General features: G+C 43.1%; 1 protein-coding gene across 1 annotated transcript; it reads right to left on the minus strand.

Moving 5' to 3' along the window:
- Window positions 1-11,148: 11,148 nt before the first annotated feature.
- On the minus strand, window positions 11,149-16,120 carry LOC104359348 (nuclear receptor subfamily 0 group B member 2-like; the record flags this gene model as incomplete). Its single annotated transcript, XM_009965086.3, has 2 exons — window positions 11,149-11,408; window positions 15,529-16,120. Coding segments are annotated over 2 exons (852 nt in total), but the record flags the coding sequence as incomplete, so codon positions are not given.
- Between the last annotated feature and the right edge of the window lie 1,176 nt (window positions 16,121-17,296).

Here is a 17,296-nt window from a genome sequence, read left to right on the forward strand (position 1 = left end):
AGGACTAGGCTTTTGTCTGGGTGCAGATATAAATACGGACTTTTTACATAGCATAGGTAAAAGGAGATTGAAGTGATGGGGTTTAGGTACATAGGCTGACAGACAGGTGGGTGCATGATGGAAAAAGGCAGGGAATTTATACTGCAAGCAACACTTGTTTCTCTAAATCTCAGTGGCCGCTGATTTTAGAATTGCAGTGGATGTCACAGGTTGAGAGGGTAGGTGGCAGGACTCACAGAGCAAGACTTTTCCGCGTGATAACTCGCTCGCTAGTTGGTGTATGGGAAGTTAATTCTGCTACTAGTGACTCTGGAGGAGTTAAGGATGCCTATGCTCAGCATTTCCCAGAGACGTCGAATGAAGTCCCTGGCAGGAGTAGCCCCTAAGAGATTTATTCTTATTCCCCTGAACTCTTCTGATGCTGCTGTTAGGAACTGCACCACAGATATTGTCACCTGTGCTTAACTGGAAAGTCTCAGTGGAGGTTTTGCCATATGTTTCTGTAATAAACTGTCCTGGGTTTGGCTGGGATAGGGTTAGTTCTCACAAGAAGCTGGGAGGGGATGCAGCCAGGACAGCTCCAGAGCTAGCCATGGGGATATTCGATCCCGTGTGACATCATGCTCGGGGTACGACCCAGGGGCTGGCTGGTGGAAGGAGGGATCACACCTCAGAACTGGATTCCAGGTGGTGAGCAATTGCATTGTGCATCACTTGCTTCACAGACTCTTTTATTACTAGCATTGTTACTATTATTTCTACGCTCCTTGTGTTGTCCTATTAAACTGTCCTTATCTCAATCCACAAGTTTTTACCTTTTTCTTTTGATTCTCCTCCCCATCCCACCGAGGAGGGGCGGGGAGGCGTGAGCGAGTGGCCGGGTGGTGCTTAGTTGCCAGCTGGGCTTAAACCACAACATAAACTCATGCCAAAGAAAGAGGTAACAATTCCAGAGAATATGATGCAGCTGCAGTTTGCCGTACGCATTTGTGAAGCTAACACTTGAAAAGAGTAGAAGCACAGGAGCGACATTTTGTTGATTTGCTATTGACTAGTCTGATACGCAGAGAAATTCAGCTCAAGGCAGTTTTAACATGAATGAGTGAGTGACAGTAGAGAGGCTGAAAACCGTTAATCACGGAAAAATGTGTGGTAGCAACTCACAGAACAAGTGTGTGTCTTTTGTACCAGGCGGTTGTGTCTGGAAGCAATGAGTCCTTTGTTCCCCCAGTGCAGCCCCAGCGTTGCCTGAGAGCGCTGACAGTAAGCGTGCAAGCTGTAATCTCAGTAACTGCAAGGTCTACAGATCTGTTTGAATTTGGATTCAGTGTTTTTCATCTTGGTCCCTGAGTTTCAGTTAGTGTTGTATCTGCCTGATGCAGACATAGGTAATCCTGCGGGAAACTGTGTATCCAAAAAGCAATCTTCAATAGTTAAAAGTCTCAAACCCAATAATAATGATGGTACTGCAAGATGACATAAGCGACAGATTCCATTAACTTGGATTACAGAAAATTGGACTGTTTTTAAACAGAAATACTTACTGCCTGTGCACATCACAGTCCTATGGCCACTGTGGCTGTCAGCATAAAAGGTGGGTCATCTTCAACAGCCATTTGTTTCCTTCACAAATAACTCAGATTTCAGAAAGCTATCAAACAAGGTTAAAGCTAATTCAGTATGCTGTCAGCCTTAGCATCTGACAGCAGTCCTGGTACTCCAAATGGAATAGTCTTGCAGTCAGTTCATAGATCACCCTACCCTATTTCTACCTTGTAACTGTACATTATGAAGATCATAGGAGAGGAGCCACAGAGTGTTAGGAAACTGAACTTGGACCTTGTGTGGAACCAAACAAGCGATATTTTTTTTTTCTGGTGCCTTGTGAGCCATTCAATAGTCCAAAATTACTGTCTTGGAAAGACTTGATGAAAAACGTGAGTCACTAAGCAAGCGCATTTCTCTGAGGGGGGTTGTGTTCAGTGGGGTTCTCCAGGTTCTCTGAAGGACAGGCTGCTGGGAACAGGCAGGTGTCATGCAGTGCAGTATGCAATGCAAGCTGTGTGCACGTCGTAATTTGCTGCTGGAGTCTGCAGCACACTCTGACCCCTAGCTTGGATTGCACGTGATTTTACATCTCTGCTTGTAAACACTAACGATGCTGCTATGCTCTCACTAGCTTGGTGTCTAACAGTTCATGGGCTAATGCTGTTGACTTGGTCTGGGGCAGAGGTCGTTTATTTATCTTACCCTTGTAGAAAAGGAAGGAACAATCATAAAATCAGGCTGGTCACTTATTGTGCCTCATGGTTTTAAAACCGTAGATAAATAGCATGAAATATTTGGATCTCCAGAAAGGAAAGGTCTTCATGATTCACATGTGGGTTGCCATAGGCCTGAAGCTAGGGAAGACTGTTTATCTGTTATCAGACCATTTTCCATATGATGTTCTTCACAATTGTATCAGAAATGTCAAGAGCTGCTTACTCATCTGGGCCCAAATCCTAAAGATTTCCATTTGTGCCTTTGGTCCTTCCATTGTTTTACAATCAGATGTGAAGCAACCAGAACAAGATAAACATGTTCTGAGATACTGTCATATTTTGAGAATGCAAGGACCTAAACAAGATTCAGTCTCACTGGATCCTCCTTAGAAGTTCTAGTTGTTTGCAAGAGTGGTCACAAACAGTTTTTTGATTTCTCCTGAGCTGTGTCCAAGAGGACAAAGTTCGGCCCCCTTTGCAGAATTTTGTATTTTCTATCTACTTTCTGAGGTGGATGTAGTAAAGCCAAGAACATGAAAAATTATGTGCTTCAGCACAAAAAAAAAAAATCATTGATTTTTATTCCTATTCTACCTCATGTCTTATAGAGAACATCAAACAGTTTGATTTTGCCTTTGTTTCTCTTGAACTGTCTAGGTAATAAACTGTAAATTTATACTTTTCAGTACATTCTTTAGAGGAGCCCTCAGTGAAGTAAAACATATTTCAGAATGCAAAGAAAGAATAACATTTCACTGTAAAATAGGAGGAATATCCTTGGTCTGAACTAACTCGAATGAATGAAAGAGTTTCCTTTGCAAGGGGAATCTCAGACAGGACAGTAGAAGCAGGTTAGGTGGAGAAATAAAAAAATTCAGAACAGCAGGGCAGAGTGTATTTCCTAGGCACACGATGACTATATGAAGACTCATGCTTTGTACCGTCTTGCTGTCTTCTCCACTAGGCTTCTCACATCACCCAGAAATGAGATTAGTGGAAAGAAAGAAGTACACTTTCTTAGTATGCTGAGAAGATGATAACAAGAAGTAAGATGAGATAGAAAACAGGAGTGGTTTTGTTCAGATCTGCAAGATACTGGGATGGTTTACATTGCAGTAGATGAGTGCCTAGGGTTGTTTTCCTTCAAATGTGCTACTGATGGTTTCGTATGTATTGTCAAAGCTACTGCCTATGACTGCACACATTTAGCTTCTTGTGAAAGACTGTTACAGACAAGACCAAAGGAAGAACTACTCTTGCAAGCAATGCTCTACCTGCCCAAAAAAAACAACAGCAAGGGTGGTTTGTGTAGCAATTTGTAGGAGGAAGTCTGAGGATTTCTATCCTTTCTTTAAAGCTGGGATCTAGGAAAAGAGCCGAAAGGGTAAGAGAGGAAGAGGGATACAGTTGCAAAACAAAACAAAACAAAACAAAACAAAACAAAAGACTAACTGTTAGAGAAGAATAACTTGAGAAATTATTTTGCAGTAATGGAAAGGGATGTGGAAAAAGGCAGATGATGGAATGGCAAAGGAGAAAATGAGGGAAGCCAGTTGCAACACAGGAGAGGAAGATATGATTGAGGTAGCTACAAGGTGGAGCCTAAGACAGAGCAATGAGGCCATATGTGAGACTGTGACATAGGACAGGAAACAAAATGACCTCCAGGTGACGGAGCAAATCTGAGATTCACCTCTGCACCAGAGAGATTCATCCTCTGACTCAAGTAAATCAAGTGAACATAATGTCAGGCCATCAGTCAAAAACAAGAGAATAAGATACGGACTAGAAGTTGAAAACTATCAGAGTAGGGACAGCAGGAGGAGCTGACAGAGGCAGATGGGTAGGGGACACAACTGTTGTCTATAAATCTCTTAGATTAACACCTTCAAGTGAGAAAAGCTATTCGAATTGAATTACAATATTGGTACAAGAAGGAATGCGTATACCTCAATCATTAATAATCTAGAATAGGAATTAGTTCCTAACCATCAGATCAGGAGGCTCTGGGTGCTGTCCCATTAGGAATAGAGCTTGCAAACACATGCTAATTTATCTTCAGGAGCTTGATAAATTTGGGAATGTACTCATATACAAGATTGATATCCACGATGAGAGAGACCAGATTGGATGTTGTAGGAGGACCTTCCTAGTCCCCTCCCTGATCTTATTTTCCTAATAGTGATGCTGTTGACTCATATATATTGACTAGAACAGGTGCAGACAGACACATATTTGCCTCATTTGCTTTCCAAGCCAACTGGATGCCACCCACCTCTGGAATCTGTGTAGCTGCGGTGGCCCAGGGCTGTGCCCATGTTGTTAAATCTGTGCAAATACATGACTTTCCAATCTGAACTGGCTTGCTTTTGCCTAACTCAGAGCCGTGGGCAAGGGAGTCCACACCTATCGATGCTCCCTCAGGGGGCTGTGGAGGGCTCACATCTTTGGTGCCTCAGAGTAGTGTGAAAACTACTTAGATTAGGGGTGCAGGGACTGTACAAACTGATGTAGCAGGGCTGAGGGGACTCCCAAAAGAAACACGGTAGCAACATCCGCTAATCCAGGGTACCACAGCAGCACACTTGGGAGCCACATGCAACATCTCCCTGGTCACTTCTGTGTGGCAGTGTGATGTTTGGTGGCTGACTACAAGTCTGATTCACCAACATTGTGTATGACATGTCACCAGTAACGATGACTTACATCTTTGATTGCCCTCCCGGTTGTGCTGAATTCCTAGACAACACTGTGCAGTGGAGATGATGCCACTGTTCCTCCTGGTTAGGGCATCCCTTCCTTGTCTGTCGTCATGCTTCACATCATGCTCCCAGAAGTTGCACTGCTCCTCAACAGATGTACAACCACCTGCTCATGCTGCAGTGACCACAGCCATCTATTGCATCAAGTTATGTTCCAATGCACTGACTGATATTTGTATATTTGGAAGCAAATGTTTGTATATCATAGGCATATGACAGAATATTTGTAATTGCTAATAAGATCCTGGTGGGGAAAGATTGTCAGACCCTTCACTGCATGGTCATCTGCACAGACAAGGCCTTTATTTTGCAAATTCCTCTCCTGCCATCCTGACTGCTGTCTCAACCACGCTCCGTTTCCATTTTGCCCTCCTAGTAAACACCTATGCTTATGTGAATGTGTGTGGCTGGCACTGTTTTTGCTGTGACTGAAATGGGACTATTCCCACGCTACTTGAAGCTTTGCATTCTTGGCTCCTGAGGTTACCTGCTAGCAGATAGCTGTGGCCATGTCTTCCTTTGATGAAGAAGTTCTTATCTTAGGTGAGATGTGGAGCGCTTCATCTTGCAACATTTCTGCTACCCCCCCAGGCAGAGAGAGGGAGCGCACAGAGGAAGAATGACAACTTGTACTTTCAAAATCACAACCTCACCTAGGACAACAGCTGATAACAAGCCCAAGCAAAACTGAACTACTGACTCACCCTCCTGTCTCCTGGCCCACTGGAAAAGATTGAGGATTTCTGTACAATTATTAACACTGGTTTCAGTTAGATCCCTTTTGTTAATTAAAGGAACTGGAGCCTCTTTAGCCTATACCTGTATTATAAAAACTTGTCTCTAGTTTTTGGGTTTTTTTTCCCTGACTTAGGCTGCTTTTATCAGTGGACCTGTGATGGAAATAAGTGGTGTGCTTCCTTGTGTGACTATATTAATATGAAGTACAGCACTGCATTTTTCACATATCTGTACCCTACAACAGTTGGTTCAGCTGCAAACAAAATTATATCTAAGACTGAAATGATGAGTTGCAAGTGCTTTCTAGCAAAATTGGAATTTAGGTTTTGAATGAAATACCTTCATTTCTACAGAAGAGTTAATTAAGGCATTCAGCAGATAAACATAGAAATATTGATATAGATAAGGGTACAGATATGCGAGTGTGATGTCCCATGTGACTTTGAAATCTGGTATCACCTAAACAAAATAGATGAATGTTTTCTCAGAGAATAGTGTGTCTTCTTAGTCCTTTATGGACAGGTACATAAAATCACTGAATTATCTTTGTTTCCAAGCCTATATCATATACCTACCTGTTTTTTATTAAAAATACACATTTAGCCAGCAGCACAAGTCTAACACCTACTGTTTAAAGAAGGTCGGGACTGGAAAGCCAACCTATGCTAACATTAGAAGATGTTAATCTTGCATGCGCAAACCAGATCCAGGCCGCTTCCAGGTACGTTGTAGAGGTGGGATTAATCTCACTTTTACCATCTGAGAGTTAGGCAGTGAATCTCAAATGGTCAAGTAGGCTCCTTAGCTGTATCAATAAGCAAAGGTGAAGCACTTCACAGCGTGATTCATGCAGACCTAAGATAGGTGTCTAAGAGAAAAGAGTCATACCTCCCTCAGAGCCTGCTCATCTCTGTGCTCTAGAGAGAGCGCAAGCGACTTGCTCGCAAGGTGGATCCCACCATAGCAAATGACATGTTATTTTTTCCACAAGATCACTGCCTTACTCATTGCTGACTAAATCTTACTCTTCCGTATATTCTCTTTTTATCCTTTCCCTGTAATATGTAGACCTCTGCATTGTTTTACTGTGTGCTATTGAATACAGCATAGAACGCAGAATTACTCGTTTTCAGTGGGGCTTTCTAAGGTGCTCGGGTATAGCATTTGTTAGCTCCTTACAAACACTGATTAATATCTTCTTTAAGATCTGTCATGAAAAGAGACAATATTATTATGACTTCTTTTTACAAAGGATGAATGAAAGCAGCAAGATTAGAGCTGCCGAAAGCTTCCGTGCACTTTGGGTGTGCACAGACTGATTTTTCAGTAATTACAGCACTATACATAATTTTGGAAGTGTGAGACACAGTTTGGCGTGACCTGGATTGCAGCTGTGAAAGCCTACTGACTTCTGCAAAACACACTTCGCCAGACCTTGTGTTTGCCGCTGTGAAAACAAAAAAACTTTTATTCCAGTTAACACTGTTAGTAGCAGCTTTATTCTGGGATATACACCACTCTGGAGTGCCTGGAACAATGCCACTTGAGTTTACGTGGTTGCCCCACAGTCTGTAAGGTGTCATTCGTCCAACTGAACGGGGAGAGCGTTGTTTCTGTCACTGCAGACCCATTTTAATCCAGGTTCTGCAATGTTGGTGCTGCAACAAAAGCAGCTGAGCCTTAGCAGACAGCAGCCTCCTCCACTGCACAGTCATAACCAACAGCACAGGCCGCTCTCTGCCCCACGTAAGATCGGGAGTCCTGAGGGGAAACTGCAGGAGTTTGTCATTAGGTCATTAAAAGAACTTGTGATAATAATCAGAAGGAGGCTAGAATAAGGTTTCACAAGCAAATTGAATTTACTTTTTCATTCTTCATTTTGCAAATGTAGGTTTCTTCTAAAAATTTTAAAATATTGTCATACAGTATTTTGAAAAAGTCAGCAACTGGGAGAGGAGAGGTGTCTCTCTGTGAAAGTTCTGCCTGGGTCGTCAACAGCACTGGGTACTTTATTTGGCAGGTCTCCAACAGCTAAGATCACATTGCAGGTAGTGGCAATACTGTCATCTCCTGGGCACTAGAGGGGGATGGATACACATACTTTGCTGATGGATTGCACAGCAGGAGAAACTGTTTCCATTGCTGGTTTCAATTCCAGAAGCTGAAGGAAGTGGTGACAAACTTTTCTCTTCTCCTTGGTTATTTTTGTTTTTTTCTTCTTCTTTTTTTTTTTTTTTTTTTTTTTTTGAGGGGGGGCAGGTATGGGGAATTTTCCGTTATCTTCCTCTTGCCTTCTGTTCATTTCTGTCTCTGTTTCTCCATTCCAATGTGTTATTTCCCTTGATTTCTAAAGCCTGTCTTGTGCTGTGCCTTTCCTCTTTCCAGAGAGAGCTCTTCCTTTTGCTCCTGGCCTCTGCTCACAATCCCTCACCTCTCCTGTTCCTGCCTGCCTCTTGTACCTTCACAGCCTCCACCTTCATGTGCAGCTTAATTAAGTTAGATACAGATTCTTACTCTGCCCTCAGCCAGACAGGAGTATCTCAGCCCCTTTGAACAGGATATCAAGCAAATGATTATTAGCATTCACGCTCTCTCTGTGATTTGGTCTGTGAGATGGGGAAAGTTTGGTTACATAGAGCTTTAGCTCAAAGTTGTTGAGTTTTTTAATTGCATATGTACTAAAGAAGATGTGCTTTGTTAAAGGCCTGTTGAAGGACTGAATCTTGAATTCAGAGCACAATGAGGTGAGGTCCACTAGACATTCTTTTCAGACAGCTGGTTACATATACACCCATCAGGCTAAAAGAGTAGGCAGCAAATATAGCATTGTCTTCCAGGAGAGCCAAGCCATGGGAACTCGCTGGCATTGTGCCCTCCAATTCAAACAAAGCTGAACTGAAGCCACTTTATACCTTGAAGATAAAGTCAAAGACCTTGAAGCAGATTTTGATAAGAAGTAAGCTGCAATTATAGACTGTTTGATGTGCTCTCAGTAGCCAGAAATTCAGGCTACTGAATCATGAATGCTGTCCTGGGTTCAGGTTGTTGGTGCCTCACTGAGCAGGCCTTTGGCTAACGAAGGTAGGCTGGACACTACACGGAAATTAGGTCTATTAATAAGCTGCTTCTGTCACCTTCTCCTACTTTTTTTGATCTCCCTTTTTGCTCCTTTCTCTAACCACCCATGAATATTTCTCATTTCACGTTTTCTGTACTTGTTACCTCTATGCAAAATTCCTCACTGTCCCCACTGAGCTGAGGGTGTTTCTTCCCCCCTCTGCTCTCTTCACACCAGCAGTGAGAGCACTGAGATCGAAGCAGGGATCTTCTTCCCATTCTCACTGCAGAAGCTGCTGCGTGTGCAAGGCCAGCTGGGTCTGCTTCTGCAGCCGTGGCTGCACTGCACTGTCACCTGTGCAAGTGGAGCGTTTGACGTAGCCATAAGGTAGAAGCTGTTAGGACTTGGGAGATGTTTGAGAGAGAGAAACTCACACGTCTGCTATCATATGATATTGTCAGTACCAGTTTTTGGATGTATACCGCTTGAGTGAATTTTAAAAAGAACAGTCAAAAAGCACGTCTCTGGAACTAATGTTTCCATTCACTAACACAAACAACTAACCATGAAATACTCTGTTAGCGCACACCGCTTGATCTGTGGCAGTACTATTGAGCCATTTTAACAAAAAGCTACTGAAAACTGCTAGCCTGAAGGCTTTCCATGGAAAACATAAGACCAAAAAGCTTAATTTCTTAAAGGTTTGGTTATCTTGTAACATCGGAAGGTGGGTTGTGTTTACTGTAGAGGTCGTTACTTCCATGACCACTAGTACCCAAGGGCTTAGTTGGTGTGTGCTGTTTGGGGTTTGCTTTTTTCCCCTTATTTTTACAATTTATTCCTCAGTTACGAAAGTGGAGGGAAAATGTGTAGTACATAGCCAAAACTGGTAGGTAGTAATCTCTTCTTATTTAAATTTATTTTTTCCTTGACTGGCTTTCTTTTTAAGTTGTTTGAACATCCATCTCTGTATGTAAATCTGTGTTGATATGTGCGTGTATATATATGTAAGTTATGATTTTAGCTTGACTTTCTAAGGAAGCTGTCAAACTCTTTGTCCTCCTGTCTGTCTACCTGCCTGTCAGTCCCCATTTGGTGAATCTGAGCCCCTTTGCCAAACAAAACTAAATTGGACCCTCTACCAAAAAAAAACCAGAAATTAATTCCTCAAAGTTTCATGGAAACCACTGGGAGAAGAATAGAACAGGAAAGAGATAAAAATAGTTTCCCCCACTGCAGCTCAAGTATAAGCTCAATGATTTTTTTTATCCTGACAGATGACCAGTCAGCACACACATAGCTTGGGGCCAACCCCAACACAGGCTGCCTCTTCTCCAGCCAGAGAGATAGGAGAGAGTGAGATGTTGTGGGGCATGCCATAACACACTGGGAGATGGAGACGTGGAACTCTTGCAGTGAGAGGTGGAGGAACAGACTGTACACATCTGTAGGAAACCATTTCAGCATTTCTGCTGTCCAAGGAACATCTGCCATCTGTTTGTGTGAGGGCAATTATAAAAGGGTGCAGGGAGGGCTAAAGGGCAATGGTCTTAAATATGTAGGAAACTGGGCTACATTAGTTCTACTGCTTATGGCATAATACAGTAGCTTTAAGCCTTTGCTATTCCCATCCTGGGAACAATCCTGACCAATGGCTTTTGTCTAGCCAACATATTTTTGAACCATAATGTTCCATTTCTCAGTCAGGGAAAGACTTTGTGAATATTGGGAGAGGGATTTAATGCCCACAGTTTACTGCAAGACATAGACAAGGAACCTATAAGAAAGCAGTTACTGATGGGGAACTTCATCAAGCAATTACAGCCAAGGACTACAGTTCTTAGTGGAACAGAAAAGGGGTTGGGAACAGGGAATGACATCCCAGGAAAAGGAAGAATTTATATTGCTTTTACCATTGATCAGTATTTTATGTATCTATTTATCTTCAACTGGTGATGCACTGAATAAAATTTACCACTGCCCCTTTTCCTGAAACCAAAAGCTTCTGGAAAACCAAAAGCATATAGTATAGTTTTAAACATTCTCCCTAGAAATAATACAGTTGAACCTAGCACAACTGGAAAGTATGCTGGTGCTCCTAGACAGTCTTTAAATGTTAGACTAAAGGTTTTTGAAAGCACACAGGATCATTAAATACTTAGATTTCTCTGCTTTTAATTCTAAAATGTTACAAAATTACTTCATCATAGAAAAAATATATACGGCTTAAAAATATGCATCAATGATTTGTTTGAAATGTGTTTGGCTCATAAAATCCTCTCATCTCTTCAAAAATAGGTATTTGAGAGCATAGATGTCATCTGTTTCAAAGCCAGTCTGGCTTGATGTATAGTGTTTCTAGAAGTAATACATGGTGGAGAGGGGTGGCCTCTCCTAGGACGGACCTGAAGAAGAGCTGTTCGATAGAGGTTGCATCGATATCTCGGAGAGAGGCAATTAGCTGAAGAAACCAAGCAAACCTGCCTTGGTTTCTATGGAACATCACTGAGATAAACTCCATCAAGGCTTGCTGAGCTTCCTGCTGCGGTGTTTGTACATAGGGGAGACATTTTAGAACATGGCATCCTGTCAAAACAAAAAGTAAAATAATAAATCTTGAGTAAACACTGTCATTCTGTGCTCTTCATTATGATGGGTGTCTGGCTTCCTAGCTTACAGTACAACTTTCTCTAGAAAACAACAAAAACTAGCATACTTTTTGGAAAAAGAAGATCTGAATAATTCAATAATTTGAAGGGACATTGAGCAGCACTGTAAGCACATTGGAATCTAGCCCATTACATTAAATCCAGCTTTGAAATGGTAACAGGAGGTAACTTTGACTCAGTACAGATGGAGAAGAAGCTTTATAGTGTTGTCAACCCACCAAATGATGCTGAGACCATAGTCTGAGCAGATGGAGACACTCCAGCTCTAATCTAAAATAGGTAGGTAACATCTGGAAGATGGAGGTGGCGGTTTGGAGCAGCGAGCAGGCTGGCAGTCTGAAGACATGGGTTTCCAGTCTGTGCAGCCCCACCTCCCTCCTATTGTTGCTTCTGCTTGCTAGACTGAGCTGGGGCACTATGGTGCACCATGCTATCTAGATATCTTCATTTACAGTCTAAAAAGAGCATAAAGGTTCTCTGTGAGATGTATCATGACTCACAGGAGTAGGATAGATAATTGTATTTCCTGATTTTGTACTCTCTTTCCTCAGCTATTTCTGAGGAGGGAGAGACCTCTGCCCTATAGTCTTGAGCCTCAATCACATACTTCCCATAGCACATGACTTCAAACCTGCTGGCTTACTGAGGGTCTTCGTGGATGCCAGGGCTCAGTTCAGAGGACGCTCCGTGTTTATCCTTTGCCTCTGGTGAGATTGCCTTGTGTAGCTCTCAGCTACCTGTTGCCTCCTGTCCTCACCACCTGAGGATAACACCATCTTTTCTTTCCTAAAATTGCTGCAGCCTGGACAGGGGTAGGATGATTCCCCAAGTTTTGACTTCTGTCTCTTCTGCCTCTCCTTCCTCCGACGTCCTATTTCTAAGATGCTAAATGGACCTGGAGTGTGTGCTGGGAGATCTCATTTAGCATGTTTTGCAGTGACTGACTCCATACCTCTCTGGGATGAGATCTGAATAACTTAGTCCAGGGAGTGTTTCACACAGGATCATTTGTTTAAGCGTGGGAGGCTCTGCCTTCTTACCTAGGGCCCCGTACTAGGGCAAAACCAACATGCTCGGGTTTCTTTCAGTCTGTGGCTGGCTGCCCTTTGTCAGTCTTCAGCAGTTCTCCCTAGACGTCACTGCCAGAGAAGAAACCTCAGCAAAGCCTGCGACCAGGTTAGCCAGAAATGAAGGGTTTAGAAGAGTCATCTTTACCACCAGCTGCAAACTGCGAGGGTGATTCCAAGTGTTAGATTTTTCATGGAAAGGAAACTGTCAGAATTTTGTATATTCAGGATGAAATTTCAATTGCTTATATCCCTTCAATTTGCTCAATTTCCCCATTTGGTTCCCTTTTATATGTAATCAAACACTGGTTTTAATTTACAAATAATGAGAAACTTCTTATTCTGAGATCTATTGTAATAATATTTAGTTAAACAGATGTTTCCAGCCGAACTGTAAATCTCTTACGAGCATCTTTTTTAAGAGAAGCCCTGTCACAGCCTTAATGGAGTTATATATATGTAACTCCATAAATACATGTAAATGTGATACAGATACAATAACAGCGCTGTTTTTCATGATTCCCATCCCTTTGCTGCACAGTTCCCATTGCTCTTTAGACAACTGTCAAAAGCATCATGAGCAGTTTCACCTTGCTCTGTGCTGTTCATGCATGGTGGGACAGTCCTACCTGCTCCTTCCTTGGACTTATTACCTGAGTCCTAGAGAAGGCCTTGCAGCTGGGCCCTTCACCCATACACACTTCGATGTCTCCAAAGCCACCTCGCCAAAGCACCCCTGTGAAGAGCAGGGATGGCAATATGTTCTGGAGCGTCTGGATTCAGTTGAAGCAAGGCTGCCTGTTGTCCCTCAGGGCTTGGGCGCAAGCTTTCTCCTTCTCAGGTTCTTGCTGGCCCAGATGTGGTCAATCAGTGACCCGCCCAGATGCGATCAGCCAGTAATCCAGCTGGAGCCTCCTGCACAGAAGTACTGTGCAGACTGTGCTTTAGTGGGACGACCTACACGCCAAGCTGCCTACCACCCTGTTCACAAAGGGGTTATTTTTATGATAGTAAACACAATCTCTATGCCACAAGAGATCACTTAAGGCACAAGCAAAGCTCTGTCATTCTTGTTTTGTCATGCTTCTTGCCCAAGCGCTGGCCCAGTTGTGCTGCTACAGCTGCATTTGTGGGCACCCTGTGGAACTCCAGCTCGTAACCCAGCTCTGGACTGCTCCATACCTGGTCCTTCCTCTTTGCCTCAGCCAGTTTTGGTGGTCCTAACAGGAATAAACCATCCAGGGTGGGAGTCCACACAAGGTACTCCGTGATCCAGGAGAGGGTTTAACATTGTCACTGCTGGTGGCTGTCTGAAATCCTCTTAGAACTGAGGCCTGCAAAATATTAAGATTTGGCCAAACATCAAGCTGAAACTAAAAGGGCAGCTGAAAATGTGCTGCATGTATGAAGAAAACATTTTCTGAGTTTGGTGGAAAGTATTCAAAAACTATTGAAGGTAGTAACTGTGAAATGACAGCTGTACAGATTTGTTTGCAGCAGAACAGGTAGAGAAAGGGCGACTTGGTCTGTGTATAAGCCTCGAGTACCTATTTCAGCCTAGTTAGACTGTGACAGTTTGTTTCATCCGGAGTCAGTCTAGGCTTAACTGAAGTCCTCCCAGGCACCTTCTGCAGCCCATGGAGAAAGGTACCTCCAGAGAATATGGTCATCCCACCTAAGAACTAGGGAGTCGCCCTGAAACTCCAGATCATGTATGCAGACAGCAAGAAGGGTGGCTGGGCCTCTCATGCTCACCCCGAGGAAGCAGCAGGAGTTAGAAGGCACGAATCCAGAACATAACACTTCTGCTGCTGCTTTCTCCTTAATTGCATTTCATCCAGAGAGATAATAAAAATGCCTGCTAGTTAAACTGTGTAAGCCGCTGCAGATTAGGGCTTTCTTCTCTTACCATCATCCTGGATATAACCAGTGGTTTATTTCAGCCTGATTTTATTGTGAAAAACTGAGAAAATAACTTGCACTGAAACGAACTCCACTGGGTTGATGCTGCAGCATAGACACACAAGATAATACTAAACATCTGGATGGCATTACATCTCAAGAATCAGAATTTGAATCCTATTGGAAACATATAAAAAGTCACTACAGCCTTTGAGCAGCCTATAAACCATTCACCACAAGACATATCATGGAATAACCGAAGCATTCAAGCATCCTTTTGGTACAGTCCCAAGTATAGCACACTGCTGACAGACAGTGCAGCCAACAGCAGTGATTGCTGTGGAAGGAGTCAAGAATCTCAGCCAGAGCAGACTGGAGTTGATAAGTCTTTCCATTTACTTTAGTGGATTTAGAGCTCAGCTTTTAATGACTCATGCACCCTGTGGTGCTGACCTAGTCAACCTTCCTTCCTAAAGAGGCTGAACTTGGCACCAGAAGGGAGAGGATGCAATCACTACTCTGAGTTTGCTCGTGACTGCTGGCCCAGGCTTTGAATGTAGAAATACTAAAGGATAAACACATATTTAAAAAGCTGTGTAACCTCTACACAGTATCTTTTTGCCTCATTGATGAAAATCAGATGATATAGATTATTTTATCCTCTCCAGTGTTCTTGCTACAGAGGAAGTATTTGTTAAGATACTTCTAATACCCACATCATGTACCCATGTACCATCTCTCCTTTGCTGTACTATGGCTGAGGCTGCTGTATTACCTCTGAACTGGAAATCAGTTTGAAGTGACACAGTTAATTCTTAAAATTCTTAAAGACTTAAAATTTGTCTAATAGAAGCTGGTTTGGCTTACAGTGGGTGACCTGCTTCACACATCCAAGGAACCTAAATAAACTGCTTCAGGCAGAATATCATTAAAATGTGGAATATAGACTTTTGAGAACATTAGTGATATTCGTAGAAAAGACTAAAACTAAACATTTGTCTGTACACAAATGAAAATGCCAAATGTCCTTCTAGGTACCTAATCATCTGTGTAATTTCCAGGACTTACCAGAATTAAAAAGAATAATCCCTTTAAGATAGGCATATTCTTTCGCACTTATGTCCAGGTCCCAGAATTTCCATAATAAATTCTTCATCTTCTGAACTTCTGCTAAAGATGTTCCCAGTGACGAGCTGCCCAGTTCATTGCTACCTGTCAAAGACTGATTGAGGAGGATTCTTTTCAATAAACTAGGGGCAGAAATCTCTCTCAGGTCAAAACCCACCCCTTCTTGTGCCATGCCCAGGACAAAAAGAGGTGCCCAGTTTTGTTGTATGAGGACAAGCTGATCCTCCCAAGGCACGTGGTAGAAAGAAGGCAAGTTTCTAATAAAAGCTGAAGTCTTCAAGAGCACTTCAAAAGCTCTCCTGCACGTGGCTTTTGGTGTTTTCAGGACAACTCTTCTGCTTGTACAAGAGCAGCCCTTGCTTCCCGTGGAGGGCTGGGGACTGCGATGCCGCTGGTGACACTTGGTCTCACTTCCGTGCTCTTTGTTAAGGCTCTGGTACAGGATGCTCTTAGCACGGTGTGTCTCCTCACACTGACATTTCCCAAATTTCTCGTCTGGGATCTCAGTAGCCACAGGGCTCCCTGTGGCAGGAAACGGTGCGCGTGGAGTTACGCGTCAACAGCGGGGCAGAGCGTTCCTGCCACACAGCAAGGCGTTGCGTGCTTTTTATATACGCGGGAAGTTGAAAAGCGATACGACCCTGACCTGTAAAGTCACCTTGAACTTTATTTGCCCCAGCCTGTTTCGAGCGAGGCGGGGCTGCGGGGCTGCTGCAGCCCCCGGGGGAGCGGGAGGGCTGGGGCCCGCCGGCAGCGCGGGTGCTGCTCAGCACCGTGCCCCGGAGCAGCCAGGCCCTGCCCGGCCGCCTGCCACCGTGCCGCTGGCTCCGTGCTGCTTTTGCAAAGGCCCAGATATCTAGAACGTGTACAGCCGGCCCCTGAGGGCAGGCCCGGTGGAAACTGTGACGCCGTAAGCGAAGAAGAAACAAGTTGTCTGTGTTTTTATTGACCTTGCCCACTAGCTAATGCTCCGGAGTGCGCAGAAATACATTTATACTTATGAATGATGCTGTGGTAGCACTCCCTTGAGAAGACACTTTAATTCTTGTTAAAGGAGCCACCTAAAGATTCTGTGGTTGTCTTTACTTTTCACAGAGCACATAACAATGTTCGTATTTTACACTGTAGCTAATAGGATATGACATCTATGTCAAAGAGGTGAAAGTCTTGGGGATTGAAACTCCATATATAGGAACTATTTCACATTCCTGGGAGATTTGAGAGAAACTTCAGAGAAAGTCAGCTGCTATAGCTCAAGACAATGTTATCTCCTGCATTTCGTATATGATACTTTCAAACACAGAATATGTGGACTTCCAGACTTGCTTAAATAGTCTTCATATAAGCTGCGGAAATAAAACTGATGAAGAAAGAGGGCAAAATGTCAATTCATATTGTTATATGCGTGAACTTTTGCAGCAGAGCAAGAGCTGAATGATACTTGTCAGGACTCCTCAGTCAACATCGGGGAATATTTAGTAGCAGGAATGCAAGGAACTCAGACTCCATAAGAAGAAATTGATACTTCAACTTTTGTTACTTTGCACTCTCTTGCTTGCTTTTATATAGGGTAAGAGGTACAAAGTTTTTTTACCAAGCATAATGTTTATGCATTCCTCCCATCTGGGCTCTTGGCATGTCTTCACAATAACTGAGCATTAAAAACAACAGCTCCAAGAGCTACTTCTGTTAGATGTCCTAGCCTTAG

Source organism: Tyto alba, unplaced genomic scaffold, assembly GCF_018691265.1.
Source record: "Tyto alba isolate M040663 unplaced genomic scaffold, T.alba_DEE_v4.0 Super-Scaffold_40, whole genome shotgun sequence".
Lineage (NCBI taxonomy): Eukaryota > Metazoa > Chordata > Aves > Strigiformes > Tytonidae > Tyto > Tyto alba.